The following is a 17570-nucleotide window of genomic DNA, read 5'->3' as shown; positions in this document are numbered from 1 at the left end:
AAACAATTTGCTTCCATGTTGTAACTAGGCTTTTGTCTTTGAGTCCAATACAACTCAAGTTTCCTTTAGGAACTTGAATAAAATACTTTCCTTTTCATAAACACAAGATATACTGATTTATTAGATGTTTAATATTCAGGATTATCAGACCTCAAAGTTCTATCAAATATTACCAAGACTGTAATTGTTCTTACAACTTGGTAACTGTAGTTGTGAACATAAAATGAAGTATGTTAAATTGGTAAATTTAAGATAACTCAGATTAAAGAATGTTATTATGCCATCATGTCATTTTAAAATATGATGTCACTGGGTCTTATGAGCAGTACTTATCTGGAGCTTTGATGTTACTTAAATAAGGATAAAGATATTTTACAAATAAAAAAAATGGCTAGGATGCTTTTATTAATTTAAACAGAATAACATAAAATCACTTGTATTACTATTTTGTTTTGTCATAAAGGGGAATTACAAAAAGAATAATAAGAGTAAATAAAAAATGTATTTCTGAAGTACTAAAACTTAAGACGAACACCATCCCATTAACAGAGCCATTTCATTATAAGGTTTCAAATGTTGTCTGAATTCAAGAGTATATTAAGGATTTAAATATTAAATTTATAATAACTTTTCATGAAGCTTATCATTCTGCTTAGGTCTTAAGTGTTCCACAACTTGAGACACCTATCAATGGAACACAGTGATTCAAGAAATATAGTTAGATTAAATGTATAAGAGTCTAAAATACAGAGAAGCCCTTCAGATGAATAAAACATGAACTTTCTACACAGTAAGATCTAGAATGAAAAATTAAAACAATCAATTATTTCCATAATGTAGGCAAAATTTCCTCAATTGTCTGATAAACACCCTATTTTCTCTTACATATGAATTTGAAAACAAACGCTTCATAATGTGACTTACCTCTGAATCTAAATCCTCACTAGAAGGCTGAGAAAGTTTTGATGTATTTAAATTGTGTGGTGATAAGTCCATGCTTTCCTGAGACTGTGAAGACCAATCCACTTCATGTAAGGGATGAGATTCATCACTTGACTCATCACTCTTTAACTGAGATACATCAGACGGCTCATTATTCTCAGGCAGAGAGATGGGAGAATCACTCTTTCTAAGGAACTGCTGCAATGCTGTGCTTGGAGAGGGGCTTGGTGTCCTTGAAAAATCTCCAAGACTTCCAGACCAACTGAAACAACTTCTTAGTGTACCCAAGGTGGGTGGTGAGATGGTCCTCGTGAATCTGCTGGCCTTAAAAGACTGAGACTCTTCAGCAATCACAGTCACATCATCTGGAATATGCTCACTTGAATTATGTGCTACACTGATATCTAACAACTTCTTGCCATCTAGACAATCTGATTCATTTACATCGGTTTCTTTATCTGTGACAGCAGTTTCATCTAGAGACTGGCTGCTTGCTTTCTTTGATATACAGTCAGCAGAATCCAGAGAATTGGAAAAAAACCTAACAGAAAAAACAACAGAAAGAATGCAGAAGTGTTTTAGTTTTCTCACAAAGGTGACAAGATTCATAATGGAAAAATGGTTCTTTTAAAAAAAATCTCATAAATATATTAATTTCATAAATAAAGGCAAAATAGATTTTACACATGGCTGATACTCAAATATTTGAACAGATATAGAAATATGCAACAGAAAGGACACTTTATAACTATTGTCTCTAATTTTGTAAAAGCAAAATAAATTAGCCATTTACCCCTCATCTTAGCTTACCTCCTAGTAGTAGCAAGCCATCTGGGAACTTGTAGTAGTATACTAATCTACCAAGCTTTTTATATACCCTATAAACGTCTACACTAATTTAAATATTGAGGTTAAGACTTTCAAATCAATTATTAAATTCTGTATTACTAAAGAGGTATTACTTATTCAGGGTAGCAGCTTTAAAAAAATCACTTTTAAAAACTCCAATATAAATGAAACAAAGATCAGTATCATTACTGGGAAGGATGTATTCAAGGAGTGTTTTTAGGTTTAAAAAGAAAATCCGAGAGTGTATGATCAGCTAACTATGAAACTTAAAGAGAATTTACCTCATTAATAGGCATTAGTTCAAATCCAAGATGATTAAACAGAATATTTACTAAATGCTGGAGAGTAAAAATCCTCTCTTATCTTTACATCAAATCCTTAGCTGACGTGTGTGGGTACAGGGCAGGAAGGAAGCAGCACGTAAAAGGAGAAGTCTTACTTGGTTTTTCACTGAGCAAGAAACATCAGCTCCTTTATCTGATCACATAATTCACTTTTAAGCAAACAATAACCCCTATGATATCCAAACATTTTTCTATGTATTATTTCGTAGGTAAGAGAAGTTAGAGTAACAGAGCCCAAGGTTATAAAATTAATCAACTAAAGAACAGAATTAAAACCCAGAACCCCTCCTAGTTCACGGCTGTTTCTTTCCAAACAGCCTATGGTGTGACTTAACTGATAATTATATTTCTAGATCTGAGAAAATAAATAGGCATTATTCTAGGATAAGTATCTATATAATAAAGATAAGACTTAAAACAGACTTCCAAAAAGCAAACAGATTGGAGACAATCTTTTGCATATTTAATACCTCCTGTTATGTTATATTAAAAAGAATGGGGTGGGAATGACCACTGGCATATATATTAGTGACTGGGCACTGTGCCAGGTGTCTGATATATATAACTTCCGCTAGTCTTAAAACAGTCTTATGCATATGATCATCCATATTTTATAGTTAAAAAAATAGGCTCAGGGAAGTTGAATGGCATATGAAAGATCACTCAACTAATTAAATGATAGAGTGAGAATTCAAGTCCAGGCCTATAAGATTGTGTGCTCCTTTCAAGGTACCATGCCAACTATGACTAGGAATCTTTCCTATCACTAATACTAACTATACAACTCCGGGAAAGTTTCTTAACCTCTGAGAGTCTCAATTTCTTAGCCCAAAATAGAGAAAGTAACGCCGACCTGAATATCTCATAATACTGTTGCGAGGAATAACATATAAAAGAACTTTGAAAATCAGCTAAGAAAACTAATTTAACAATACCTAATTATTATTAGATATTGCTCTATAATCTAGATCAGAAAACTATACACCAAAGATTTACTCCCAATTATTATTTCACAGGAAGTTGATACAGAAAAAAATATTTCTCCAAGCATTTCTTAATGCGTCCTCTGAACAATTTCTTAGCGAAACAACTAACTAAGCTATATAAAGCAGTTATTTACAGCTTCAGAGATTTCATTAAGCTTCCACAATGACTTAATAGCCAAGACCTGTAGAGACACACAAACATTATTCTCATTAGCTGTCTCCAAAGAGGAAGAAAAAGGAATTCTATTTTCACCTAAATGGAAAGAAAAAGAAGCACTTCTCCAGAGGCAGAGAAATGAAATCCTATTTTCACCCAAATGGAAAAATAAAACACGAGTTCCAAAAATTTCTCTGAATGACAGAAGTCAACTTTCTAGAATGTATAAATCAGCATAAATCATCTAGAACCCTATTTTCCATCTTTTGCAGCCTACTTTTTCATTATTCCACTGTTAACAAGCACCTTTAATGAGGGTGACTAACAAAGGAAGAATCAAAATGATCATTTCATTGTACTGTGAATGTTTCCTTGGAAAGACTTGATGGGGGAAGGGTTTGAAACATCCCCTAAAGGAGGCTTAGGGACTATCGGTGGTTCATTCCTTCATGTCCTTCTCCTATCATCATGGTTAGACAAATCTGGCTGCAACCTAGTTTATTAAACTTGAAAAATAAAAAATATTCATTCTAAGTCTTCTAGAGAAATACAGGGGCTGATAAAGTTTCTCTTTCTTAAAGTTACTAAATCATGCCTAAATAACTTCTAACACTTAAATTTCCTGTTTCTAGTTGTGGTACCACTATCCAAAGTCAATAAAATAAGAACTATTTATTGTATGTTTATCATCTGTTGGGCACTATTTTACACACTTTACTTATGGTAATAATTTAATTCTAGCAGCGATCCTAAGATTGTTATACTTGTTAGCCTTGAAGAAACGGAAGCACCCAGAAATTAACTTGCTCAAGTCAAACATCTCATGAGTAAACAGGACAGGATTCAAATCCAGGTGGTCTAACCTCAGGGTCCAAATTCCTAACCCCTAAGTTATACTGACTCTTCAAATTCTCATCTTCACTCGCAGGGACTATGGCAACAGCCTAACCTTTCTGCTCAGCTTTGGCCCTCTAGAATCCATTCTTCACAGTGTGTTCAGAGTGGTCTAGCTAAACCAGGAATCAAATCATACTCCTCCCCTGATTAAAACCTTGTAAATATTTCCCATCACCCCTAAAGACTCAAGTTCCTTAGATTGGCTTACAAGCCTTTCATGAACTGGTTTGCTTATTTCTGCTCCCTCATCATCTACATTTCTGCTCCCTTTTCATCCTTTTCCCAACTTACGTTGTGGCAGAAGTAATAATAGCAGTGATCAACAGCAAATAGTTAACCCCATGCTCCGTGCTGTTGCTCACTTCCATGCCTCTGTCCAAGGTGCATGAGTCTGCTGGGAAAGTACCTGGCTCCCTTCTTTGCTTCACCCACTCATCATTTAAACCTAGGTAACAGCACTTAACACTCATCCCTTCCCTCTCACCCTTTCCAACCATTGCCTCAGCATTAGATGCCCTCAAAACACCTCATGCATGATTTTGTCATTGTACTTACCACACTGTATGGAAAGATTTTGTTACTGACCTATTTCTCTAACTACGAAAAACTACATGTTTCTCAAGAGCAAAAACTATGTCTCTCATTTTTGTAACACAGCATCTAGTATGGTATCAGATTATCAATTAATATGAGAACTCCACAGTCATCTGTATTTAAATAGATTTCTAAAAATACTTTGTAAAATTATATTTAGCTCTTAAAGAAACTAAGAAAATAGAAACCAAGTTGGGGGGAGGAACCCCCAAAGTGACAGAGTTTTTCTAATGCAAAATGTAGTAAGGTCTATAATTCTTATTTTGGTTCTCTAAGGAGAGATTGCAAAAGTAACAGAAGTTCAAGGGAACAGTGGAACTAAAGCAATACATGATAAAAAAACTGTAATTGGATTAAGCCAAGTTTTATACCTATCCCATTAGATTCAATGTTATTCAGGACAATTAAAATAAATGCCAACAGAGTATATAATACAACAGACACACAACATTCTATAGATATAACTATACCTGCTTCTGGTTCCTGGAACCACAACTGCACCACTTTCTTCATTTTTTCTCTGTAAAAATGTTGCAAATTTGTTTCTTGTCCTAGGTGGTGTGCTTAAGCTTTTTTTAATAGTAATTCCATCTACCAGGTCAGGAATAAACCGTTCAGAAGAGTTCAATAACTTATTGCCTTCACAACTATTTTTCTTGATCTTCTTTGTAAAGGAAGTAGAATACTGACCCAATAGATCATCTTCTGATAGCTCTTCTAAGTAAAAACAAAATTATTTGTAAATCTTTATTTCATGTGTAGTTAGACATTTGGTCTTACTTTCACAGTCCATGTCCTATTGTCCTAAAGATGAAGTCTTATTTTTTTTTTTAAACTACGCATCAGAAAAGGAAATAAAAGAATGACTGAATAAAAAATTCCCTTGGCTGTGTTTTACAATTTCAAAAATTGGCTATGATTTAATGTCAACTATTTGTACGATTTTATGTGAAATTACCCAAGCCAAAATTTCAGGGTACAATCAATTCTGTAAGGCTCTACACTCATTATAGTAAGGGCCTAATTCTAAATGTTAAAAAAAAAAAAAAAAAGGAATTAAATCTATGATTAAACTAATGTTTGTTTAAAAAAAATGTTTCAACATTTTTCAAAAAAATGTTTCAAGGAGCTATATATACACACCATCACTGAGTTACGGTTTTTGAGGTGTATTTGATTGTCCTGTAGTCAAAGGTAATTTGTGCTCTAGCTCTGATCCTCACTACATAGCTATGGGGCTCTAGAAGACTGTTGTGTAACAAACGCATTTTATTGGTATAAGAATAAATCATAAGACTAAACAATGTAAGATGTTAAAGCTGAAATGGGCAAGGACATAGAGATAGCATTAAGGTACTTTAAATTAGTCCAACTAATTCTCAGTCTGAATAGTTTCCACTCACATGGGAGTAAATGTTCATGACTCTAAGAAGTTGGTAAAACAGTTGAGGGTGCCAAAATACTACAGACAAGGTGATACCTCAAATTCAAAAATGTATAGAGTAAAAAAAACCTATAGGTCAGTAAACTTGTAAAACTCTGTTTATTATGCAGGGAATTGGGAGCTCTTTCAGAAGAGGAAAAAAATAAATATCGTAGGATCCCCAGCAAGCCTTCACCAAGAAGCCACACCACACTAATCTCATTTTCTTTTTATGATAAGGTTGTTAGACTAGCTATTTGGAGAAATTCATAGACTTAGTATACATATTTTAAGCGAAACTTGAAGACATACTTGAGCCATACTTCTCAAATTTCCAGGTGACATAATACCCACGTTAGAAGACAATATAAAGGTTCAAAAAAGAAAAAAAAAATAATAGGCAGAACAAGGGATTATAATGAACTAAGATTACCTCAGTAAGGATAATGTAACCCATATTTAAGTTTAAAAATATAACTACCTGGCTTAACAGCAACTGGTGGATTTCGATTATAAGCTCAGTAAATGCCAGCAAAATGACAAGAATACTACTAAAAGCTCATGTTATCTTAGTTTGCAGTAGTAAAAGCAGTTTCTGGATGAAGGACTGAAATAGTGCCACAATTCTAAATATGATCTATGGTAAGCAGACCACATCTCAACAACGACTCACTGTAGTAGTTACAAATTATTTAAAAATTTATATTGTATCCAAAGCATAACCTGGATAAGATAAGGAACTTTTAGCTTGCAAAAGAAATTTAGGAAGGTCACAATGGCTGTCTCTAAATATATGAAGGGCTGTCACATTAAAGAGGGAAAAAATTTACTGTTTTTTGTTTTGTTTTTGTGTTTGTGTGTGTGCTTGTGGACAAAATCCATTGATAAATGGTAGTTATAACGAAGCAGACTTAGTCTGACATAGGTAATTTACTGATGAGCTCTCTACATAAAATTAATAAGCCTACCTTGATGGTAGAAGAAGGGAAGGAACTAATATGTACAGTGTACCTGCTATGTACCAGGGCTTTTTTATATGTTATATCACATATACAAAAATTTGTGAGATAGGCAATATTGTTCCCATTTCAGAAGAGGAAACAAAGGTTCAGAGATATTATCATGAAAAAGATTTAGGTTCATAAGGAATCAGGACATTTGGCCAAACATGAATAATCTATACCTAAACTTAAAAGATAAGGGCATGAACTAAAAGTTTGCAAGGGCTTTGTTTTGTTTTTGTTGTCAGATATTCATTCATGTAATGTCTGAGGGAAAGAAGGAAGAGAGAAGAAATGGATTACAATTATTCTTTCCACTTCTAAACATGTTCTACGGTGGAAAGAAAAAACCTTTTCTCAATACCTAGTATTCCATTCTCAGCACTTCTGTTCCACACTGTAATGGAGGTTCCAGTAGGCAAGAAAAAGAAATAAAAGGTATCCAGACTGGAAAAGGAGAAGCAAGACTATCTTTATTTGCTGGTGATAGGGTTGTCTACATAGAGAATCCTAGAGAGTCTAAAAAGAGATACTAGAACTAGTAAGTGATTTTAGTAAGGTTGCAAAACACAAGATTAATATACAAAAATCAAGTGTATTTCTATATACTAGCAATGAACCAGAAATTGAAATTAAAAATACCATTTACAACAGCATCAAAAATCTGAAATATACAGATAAATTTGACAACATATGTGCAGGACCTGTACACTGAAAACTACAAAGCATCGCTGAAGACTTAAACTAAAGAAGACTTAAATAAATGGATCAGAAAACTTGATATTGTTAAGATGTCAATTCTCCCCAAACTTATCTATGGATTCAACTAAATCCCAATCAAATTCTCAGCAGGCTTTTTTTTTTTTTTTTTAAAGAAATTGACAAGTTGATTCTAAAATTTGTATGGCAATGTGAAGAACACAGAATAGCCAAAACAACTTTTCAAAAGAAGAACAAACTTAGGGACTTATACTACTGGATTTCAAGATTGACTATAAAGCTACAGAAATCAAGACAGTGTGTCTGGCATAAAGATAGGAAAAGAGACCAATAGTACAGACCTGCACATATGTGGTCAACTGATTGTCAACAAATGTGCCAAGGCAATTCAATGGAAAAAAGATAATCTTTTTAACAAATGGTGTTGGAACAATTGGATTGCCATATACAAAAAAAAGTGAACCTTGATCCTTACCTCACACCATATAAAAAATTAATTCAAAATGGATCAAAGGGGCTTCCCTGGTGGCGCAGTGGTTGAGAGTCTGCCTGCCAATGTAGGGGACACGGGTTCGAGCCCTGGTCTGGGAGGATCCCACATGATGCGGAGCAACTGGGCCCGTGAGCCACAATTACTGAGCCTGCGCGTCTGGAGCCTGTGCTCCGCAACAAGAGAGGCCACGATAATGAGAGGCCCGCACACCGCAATGAAGAGTGGCCCCCGCTTGCTGCAACTAGAGAAAGCCCTCGCACAGAAACGAAGACCCAACACAGCCATAAATTAAAAAAAAAAAAAAAAAAAATGGATCAAAGGCCTAAATGTAAGAACTAAAACTATATAACTTCTAAAATGTGACCAATTCTTACTAGTATTTCAGAAAAACAAAATACATACCACTTCTTGGTCTTTTTGCAATGGATGACTTCCTTGGAAGATTTAACCCTTTAGTACTAATCACTAGTTCAATGCCCACAGTACTTGGATTTTCCTTCACCTTTGTAGCATCTGAAACAATGTCCAGCTCAAGTCTAGGGCAATAATTCCTATGCCAAATGCTATTAATATTAGATGACTTTTGACATGTTTTGTCAGTCCAACTATGACTTCTTGATTGGGCAGTCTAAAATAGTAAAAGGAAAAAGGTTACTTTAAGAAGAAAAACAGTTAAATCATTTCCCTCTGTATCAACATAAATTATAAGTAAATAATTAAATTACCCCTTTGAACAGCTTTTGATGAAATATCTGTCCTCTAATAATAACATTTTCTACTTTGCTGGTCCTATACTTTTCCATTAAATGTGTCTTGTATTCCTAGGTCTGTTTCTCTCCCAATGAGGGTCAAGCAAACTCATTAGCTCACTTCTAAGAAATAAAAAATGAATCTTCCTAAGATGAACAGTGTAAGAAATAAAACTACACTTGAAGAAACATGACCAGAAAAAACGTACTTTTAAAATTTGAGTATTAGTTCAATATACAATACTAATTAGTTTAATAATCATCTAGCAATAAGCTTCTAAATAATCAGTGACATACTTACAAAGGACCTGAAAATTAACACCATAAAATTATGTATTTAATCAACTATCCCATCTCTAGAACTTGGATGAGTTCAAACCAAAACAATCTAATTTACAAAACAATAGTTTGTTTAGTAGACAATACCTATGTATTAAATAGGTATGTATTAGTAGACAATACCTACGCATTAAACAGAAAGCTACTTTGGTCTACATTGAGTCATGCATAAAACTTTCTCCAAGAAAGAACTTATTGACAGTAAGGATTGGTAAATAATCATTTTTAATGCTAAAACAAGTTATTCACAATTATTAACTATTTTATTTTATTATTTTTTTCTAAATATATTTTAGATGAAAATGATCTGCTAATAGGATGTCAATGATATTCTAACAGAGTAGGAGAGGCATAGGGAAAAATTAACACTGGTACAAAAAATGTTGGTACTAGGGTGTGAATTCCACCTGACAAAAGTCCCACCTGAATCTGGAATCTAATCTTTCACTTAAAGAAAGGACTAAAGATAAAAATAAATAAATAAAAACTAGGTGACATTATTCATAATATACTCTGAGAATTAACAAGGAAGGTAATTTAGAATAATTGAGAGAATAGGTAAAATAAAGACAGTTTAAGCAGTATAGCTCATGGCATTAGATCCCACTAATGGTTTTATTAAAAAAAAAGAGAGAGACCAGAGGGCAGACAGCAGAAGCAAGAAAAACTACAATCCTGCAGCCTGTGGAGCAAAAACCACATTCACAGAAAGAGAGACAAGATGAAAAGGCAGAGGGCTATATAGCAGATGAAGGAACAAGAAAAAACCCCAGAAAAACAACTAAATGAAGTGGAGATAGGCAACCTTCCAGAAAAAGAATTCAGAATAATGATAGTGAAGATGATCCAGGATCTCGGAATAAGAATGGAGGCAAAGATTGAGAAGATGCAAGAAATGATTAACAAAGACCTAGAAGAATTAAAGAACAAACAAACAGAGATGACCAATACAATAACTGAAATGAAAACTACACTAGAAGGAATCAATAGCAGAATAACTGAGGCAGAAGAACGGATAAGTGACCTGGAAGACAGAATGGTGGAATTCACTGCTGCGGAACAGACTAAAGAAAAAAGAATGAAAAGAAATGAAGACAGCCTAAGAGACCTCTGGGACAACATTAAACGCAACAACATTTGTATTATAGGGGGTCCCAGAAGGAGAAGAGAGAGAGAAAGGACCAGAGAAAATATTTGAAGAGATTATAGTCGAAAACTTCCCTAACATGGGAAAGGAAATAGCCACCCAAGTCCAGGAAGCGTAGAGAGTCCCATACAGGATAAACCCAAGGAGAAACACGCCGAGACACATAGTAATCAAAGTGGCAAAAATTAAAGACAAAGAAAAATTATTGAAAGCAGCAAGGGAAAAACGACAAATAACATACAAGGGAACTCCCATAAGGTTCACAGCTGATTTCTCAGCAGAAACTCTACAAGCCAGAAGGGAGTGGCATGATATGCTTAAAGTGATGAAAGGGAAGAACCTACAACCAAGATTACTCTACCCGGCAAGGATCTCATTTAGATTTGATGGAGAAATCAAAAGCTTTACAGACAAGCAAAAGCTACGAGAATTCAGCACCACCAAACCAGCTCTACAACAAATGCTAAAGGAACTTCTCTGAGTGGGAAACACAAGAGAAGAAAAGGACCTACAAAAACAAACCCAAAACAATTAAGAAAATGGCCATAGGAACATACATATCGATAATTACCTTAAACGTGAATGGATTAAATGCTCCAACCAAAAGACACAGGCTTGCTGAATGGATATAAAAACAAGACCCATATATATGCTGTCTACAAGAGACCCACTTTAGGCCTAGGGACACATACAGACTGAAAGTGATGGGATGGAAAAAGATATTCCATGCAAATGGAAATCAAAAGAAAGCTGGAGTAGCAATTCTCATATCAGATAAAATAGACTTTAAAATAAAGAATGTTACAAGAGACAAGGAAGGACACTACATAATGATCAAGGGATCAATCCAAGAAGAAGATATAACAATTATAAATATATATGCACCCAACAAAGGAGCACCTCAATACATAAGGCAACTGCTAACAGCTATAAAAGAGGAAATCGACAGTAACACAATAATAGTGGGGGACTTTAACACCTCACTTACACCAATGGACAGGTCATCCAAACAGAAAATTAATAAGGAAACACAAGCTTTAAATGACACAACAGACCGGATAGATTTAATTGATATTTATAGGACATTCCACCCAAAAACAGCAGATTACACGTTCTTCTCAAGTGCGCACGGAACATTCTCCAGGATAGATCACATCTTGGGTCACAAATCAAGCCTCAGTAAATTTAAGAAAATTGAAATCATATCTAGCATCTTTTCTGACCACAATGCTATGAGATTAGAAATGAATTACAGGGAAAAGAACGTAAAAAACACAAACACATGGAGGCTAAACAATACGTTACTAAATAACCAAGAGATCACTGAAGAAATCAAAGAGGAAATCAAAAAATAACTAGAGACAAATGACAATGAAAACTCGACGACCCAAAATCTATGGGATGCAGCAACAGCAGTTGTAAGAGGGAAGTTTATAGCTATACAAGCCTACCTAAAGGAACAAGAAAAATCTCAAGTAAACAATCTAACCTTACACCTAAAGGAACTAGAGAAAGAAGAACAAACAAAACCCAAAGTTAGCAGAAGGAAAGAAATCATAAAGATCAGAGCAGAAATAAATGAAATAGAAACAAAGAAAACAATAGCAAAGATCAATAAAACTAAAAGCTGGTTCTTTGAGAAGATAAATAAAATTGATAAGCCATTAGCCAGACTCATCAAGAAAAAGAGGGCGAGGACTCAAATCAATAAAATCAGAAATGAAAAAGGAGAGGTTACAACAGACACCGCAGAAATACAAAGCATCCTAAGAGACTACTACAAGCAACTCTATGCCAATAAAATGGACAACCTGGAAGAAATGGACAAATTCTTAGAAAGGTATAACCTTCCAAGACTGAACCAGGAAGAAACAGAAAATATGAACAGACCAATCACAAGTAATGAAATTGAAACTGTGATTAAAAATCTTCCAACAAACAAAAGTCCAGGACCAGATGGCTTCACAGGTGAATTCTATCAAACATTTAGAGAAAAGTTAACACCCATCCTTCTCAAACTCTTCCAAAAAATTGCAGAGGAAGGAACACTCCCAAACTCATTCTATGAGGCCACCATCACCCTGATACCAAAACCAGACAAAGATACTACAAAAAAAGAAAATTACAGACCAATATCACTGATGAATATAGATGCAAAAATCCTCAACAAAATACTAGCAAACAGAATCCAACAACACATTAAAAGGATCATACATCACGATCAAGTGGGATTTATCCCAGGGATGCAAGGATTCTTCAATATATGCAAATCAATCAATGTGATACACCATATTAACAAATTGAAGAATAAAAGCCATATGATCATCTCAATAGATGCAGAAAAAGCTTTTGACAAAATTCAACACCCATTTATGATAAAAACTCTCCAGAAAGTGGGCATAGAGGGAACCTACCTCAACATAATAAAGGCCATATACGACAAACCCACAGCAAACATCATTCTCAATGGTGAAAAACTGAAAGGATTTCCCCTAAGATCAGGAAAGAGACAAGGATGTCCACTCTCACCATTATTATTCAACATAGTTCTGGAAGTCCTAGCCACAGCCATCAGAGAAGAAAAAGAAATAAAAGGAATACAAATTGGAAAAGAAGAAGTAAAATTGTCACTGTTTGCAGATGACATGATACTATACATAGAGAATCCTAAAACTGCCACCAGAAAACTGCTAGAGCTAATTAATGAATATGGTAAAGTTGCAGGATACAAAATTAATGCACAGAAATCTCTTGCATTCCTATACACTAATGATGAAAATCTGAAAGAGCAATTATGGAAACACTCCCATTTACCACTGCAACCAAAAGAATAAAATACCTAGGAATAAACCTACCTAGGGAGACAAAAGACCTGTATACAGAAAACTATAAGACACTGATGAAAGAAATTAAAGATGATACCAACAGATGGAGAGATATACCATGTTCCTGGATTGGAAGAATCAACATTGTGAAAATGACTATACTACCCAAAGCAATCTACAGATTCAATGCAATCCCTATCAAATTACCAATGACATTTTTTACGGAGCTAGAACAAATCATCTTAAAATTTGTATGGAGACACAAAAGACCCCGAATAGCCAAAGCAGTCTTGAGGCAAAAAAACGGAGCTGGAGGAATAAGACTCCCTGACTTCAGACTATACTACAAAGCTACAGTAATCAAGACAATATGGTACTGGCACAAAAACAGAAATATAGATCAATGGAACAGGATAGAAAGCTCAGAGATAAACCCACGCACCTATGGTCAACTAATCTATGACAAAGGAGGCAAGGATATACAATGGAGAAAAGACAGACTCTTCAATAATTGGTGCTGGGAAAACTGGACAGCTACATGTAAAAGAATGAAATTAGAACACTCCCTAACACCATACACAAAAATAAACTCAAAATGGATTAGAGACCTAAATGTAAGATTGGACACTATAAAACTCTTAGAGGAAAACATAGGAAGAACACTCTTTGACATAAATCACAGCAAGATCTTTTTGGATCCACCTCCTAGAGTAATGGAAATAAAAATGAAAATAAACAAATGGGACCTAATGAAACTTCAAAGCTTTTGCACAGCAAAGGAAACCATAAACAAGATGAAAAGAAAACCCTCAGAATGGGAGAAAATATTTGCAAATGAATCAAAGGACAAAGGATTAATCTCCAAAATATATAAACAGCTCATTCAGCTCAATATTAAAAAACAAACAACCCAATCCAAAAATGGGCAGAAGACCTAAATAGACATTTCTCCAAAGAAGACATACAGACGGCCATGAAGCACATGAAAAGATGCTCAACATCCCTAATTATTAGAGAAATGCAAATCAAAACTACAATGAGGTATATCACCTCACACCAGTTAGAATGGGCATCATCAGAAAATCTACAAACAACAAATGCTGGAGAGGGTGTGGAGAAAAGGGAACCCTCTTGCACTGTTGGTGGGAATGTAAATTGATACAGCCACTATGGAGAACAATATGGAGGTTCCTTAAAAAACTAAAAATAGAATTACCATATGACCCAACAATCCCACTATTGGGCATATACCCAGAGAAAACTGTAATTCAAAAAGACACATGCACCCCAATGTTCATTGCAGCACTATTTACAATAGCCAGGTCATGGAAGCAACCTAAATACCCATTGACAGACGAATGGATAAAGAAGTTGTGGTACATATATACAATGGAATATTACTCAGCCATAAAAAGGAACGAAATTGAGTCATTTGTTGAGACGTGGATGGATCTAGAGACTGTCATACAGAGTGAAGTAAGTCAGAAAGAGAAAAACAAATATCGTATATTAACGCATGTATGTGGAACCTAGAAAAATGGTACAGTTGAACCGGGTTGCAGGGCAGAAGTTGAGACACAGATGTAGAGAACAAATGTATAGACACCAAGGGGGGAAAATTGTGGTGGGATGGGGATGGTGGTGTGCTGCATTGGGTGATTGGGATTGACATGTATACAGTGATGTGTATAAAATTGATGACTGATTAAAAAAAAAAAAAAAAAGAGAGAAATAGGCAAGTAGAAAACTTGACTGGGAAGAAAAAATCTTAGATAAATAATAAGAATTAGTTTGATGTACAATTAGTGGTTCTGAAAGAAATTTCTCTATGAAAAAAATAATCTGATAAGGATTTGGACTTATGAAGGATGGCCATCTTAGTGAGCCATAACATTCCCAATTGTATCTGAACATTTTCAATACAACCAATTATTTTTGAGTTTCTCAAAGGAAAAACTTGAGAATCATTTTGATGAAGTTATAATATCAGTAATTCAAATGTGTAAAGAAGATAGCAGAATAAAGACTTTTCAGTTCCCTTTTTCTACAAACTTCCAATTATAAGGTAAATAAGCCACAGAGCTATAATGTACAGCACAGGGAATACAGTCCTCCCTCAGTGGCTGCAAGGGATTGGTTCCAGGACCCCCACAGATACCAAAATCCACGATGCTCAAGTCCCTTATATGAAATGGAATAGTATGGTCAGCCCTCCATATCCGTGGGCATCTGTGGATTCAACCAACCACAGACCCAATTCAACTGAATCCTTGGATGCAGAACCCATGGATATGGAGGGCTGACCAGTATAGTAAATAATACTATGGGACTTCCCTGGTGGTCCAGGGCTTAAGACCCCACGCTCCCAATGCAGGGGGCACGGGTTTGATCCCTGGTCAGGGAACCAAGATCTCTCATGCTGCACAGCATGGCCATAATAATAATAATAATAATAATAATAATAATAATAATAATATTGTAGTAACTCTGTATGGGGACAGATGGTAAGTAGACTGATCATGATAATTTCTTAGTGTATATAAATATTGAATCACTATGTTGTACTCCTGAAACTAATATGTCAATAAGTCAATCAGAAAAAAATCATCCCCAAAGCAATAAGAAGAAACAAACACAAATACCATCTACAGAAAAATTAGGAGATATCTGTAACTTCCAAACCACAGTGAAGACAAGAGTATAGAGAGAAGAATTTAAAGAGCCTAGCCCAAGGAGGGAGGGGCAAGATAGGGGTAGGGGATTAAGAGGTACAAACTACTAGGTGTAAGAAAGCTACAAGTATATATTTTATAATACAGGGAATATAGCCAATATTTTATAACTATAAATAAAGTATAACTTTTAAAAATTGTGAATCACTATGTTGTACACCTGAAACTTATATAATATTGTAAATCAACTATACCTCAATAAAGAAAAAAATAAAGAACTTAGCCCAAGAAAGATCAAAGTGTCTTCAAGCATCTGCAGAAAAGAATATCAGTAAAAAACCAATTCCGGACTTCCCTGGTGGCGCAGTGGTTAAGAATCCGCCTGCCAATACAGGGGAAATGGGTTCAAGCCCTGGTCTGGGAAGATCCCACATGCCGCAGAGCAACTAAGCCCATGCACCACAACTACTGCGTCTGCACTCTAGAGCCTGCGAGCCACAACTACTGAGCCCACATGCCACAACTACTGAAGCCTATATGCTTAGAGCCCGTGCTCCACAACAAGAGAAGCCACCGCAATGAGAAGGCCACACACCACAACGAAGAGTAGCCCTGCTCGCTGCAACTAGAGAAAGCCCATGCACAGCAATGAAGACGCAATGCAGCCAAAAAAAAAAAAAACCCCCCACAAATTCCACATACAGAAACCTGAAGACTCGGAAATTTAAGGGATCAGGTACCATGGAGGCCACAAGTAGGGGGAGGGCTAAAAAAAGGTTTATTTGGCTCCTGGGCACTCATGTTCAATCTGTCCATACAGTCAATTCACACCCATCTGCCTTCAGAGCGACTGGACCTTTGAAACCCAGAAACAATAACATAAAAACAGTAGGTACTTCAGAAGATGAAAAGATCCATTTGTCTAAAGACAGAGATCAAATGAAAGGCTAAATAATGAATAGTGGGGAACAGCCCTACCCCTTCCTGGTCCAACCCAGCTCATTTCCCTATCTTGCTCTCAAAATGCAAACAGCCACATTTACATAGTTAAGTAGAAATTGGAGGATCCCTTTTTGGAAAAAAGAAAACATGCTGATGTTTGGGAGTTCACAAAACAAAGGCAGCTTGTTGCCAACCAGTTCACCAATGAGTAAAACCCAAGACTATAAGCCCCACTCATTCACACAAAGCTTCTTAAGCTTCTCAGTGCCTCTCCCAAACAGGAACAAATTGACAAGAAGCTCTAGGTGTTTGAAAAAAGTCTCCACCATGAAAGAGAAAAGCCAAAACACATAGAAAAAAGAAAATCCAAAGCAAACAGAGATAATGCAGAGAAGAGAAGAAAATGTACAAGAGATTATAATTAATATTCTGAGAGGGGTGGGTGGGAAGAGGAGATTACATCCATGAAATAAAACAAAATCTTTAAAAA

General features: G+C 35.3%; 1 protein-coding gene across 2 annotated transcripts in view; it reads right to left on the bottom strand.

Annotated features, from left to right (window-relative positions):
- The window catches only part of EXO1 (exonuclease 1), a 43538-nt gene that overhangs the window by 9825 nt on the left and 16143 nt on the right, over positions 1–17570 (bottom strand). The window contains exons 8-10 of one of the 2 annotated variants that reach the window (XM_059905120.1): positions 8809–9034; positions 5240–5486; positions 925–1483 (exon numbers count right to left, since the gene is read on the bottom strand). In XM_059905120.1, coding sequence (XP_059761103.1) covers positions 925–1483; positions 5240–5486; positions 8809–9034 — 1032 coding nt within the window. The remainder of the gene's footprint in view (positions 1–924; positions 1484–5239; positions 5487–8808; positions 9035–17570) is intronic. The other variant, XM_059905128.1, reaches the window with a different exon arrangement.

This window comes from Balaenoptera ricei, chromosome 1 (assembly GCF_028023285.1).
Source record: "Balaenoptera ricei isolate mBalRic1 chromosome 1, mBalRic1.hap2, whole genome shotgun sequence".
NCBI lineage: Eukaryota > Metazoa > Chordata > Mammalia > Artiodactyla > Balaenopteridae > Balaenoptera > Balaenoptera ricei.
Note: the sequence above shows the minus strand (reverse complement) of the source record. Positions and strands in the feature narration are given on the sequence as shown.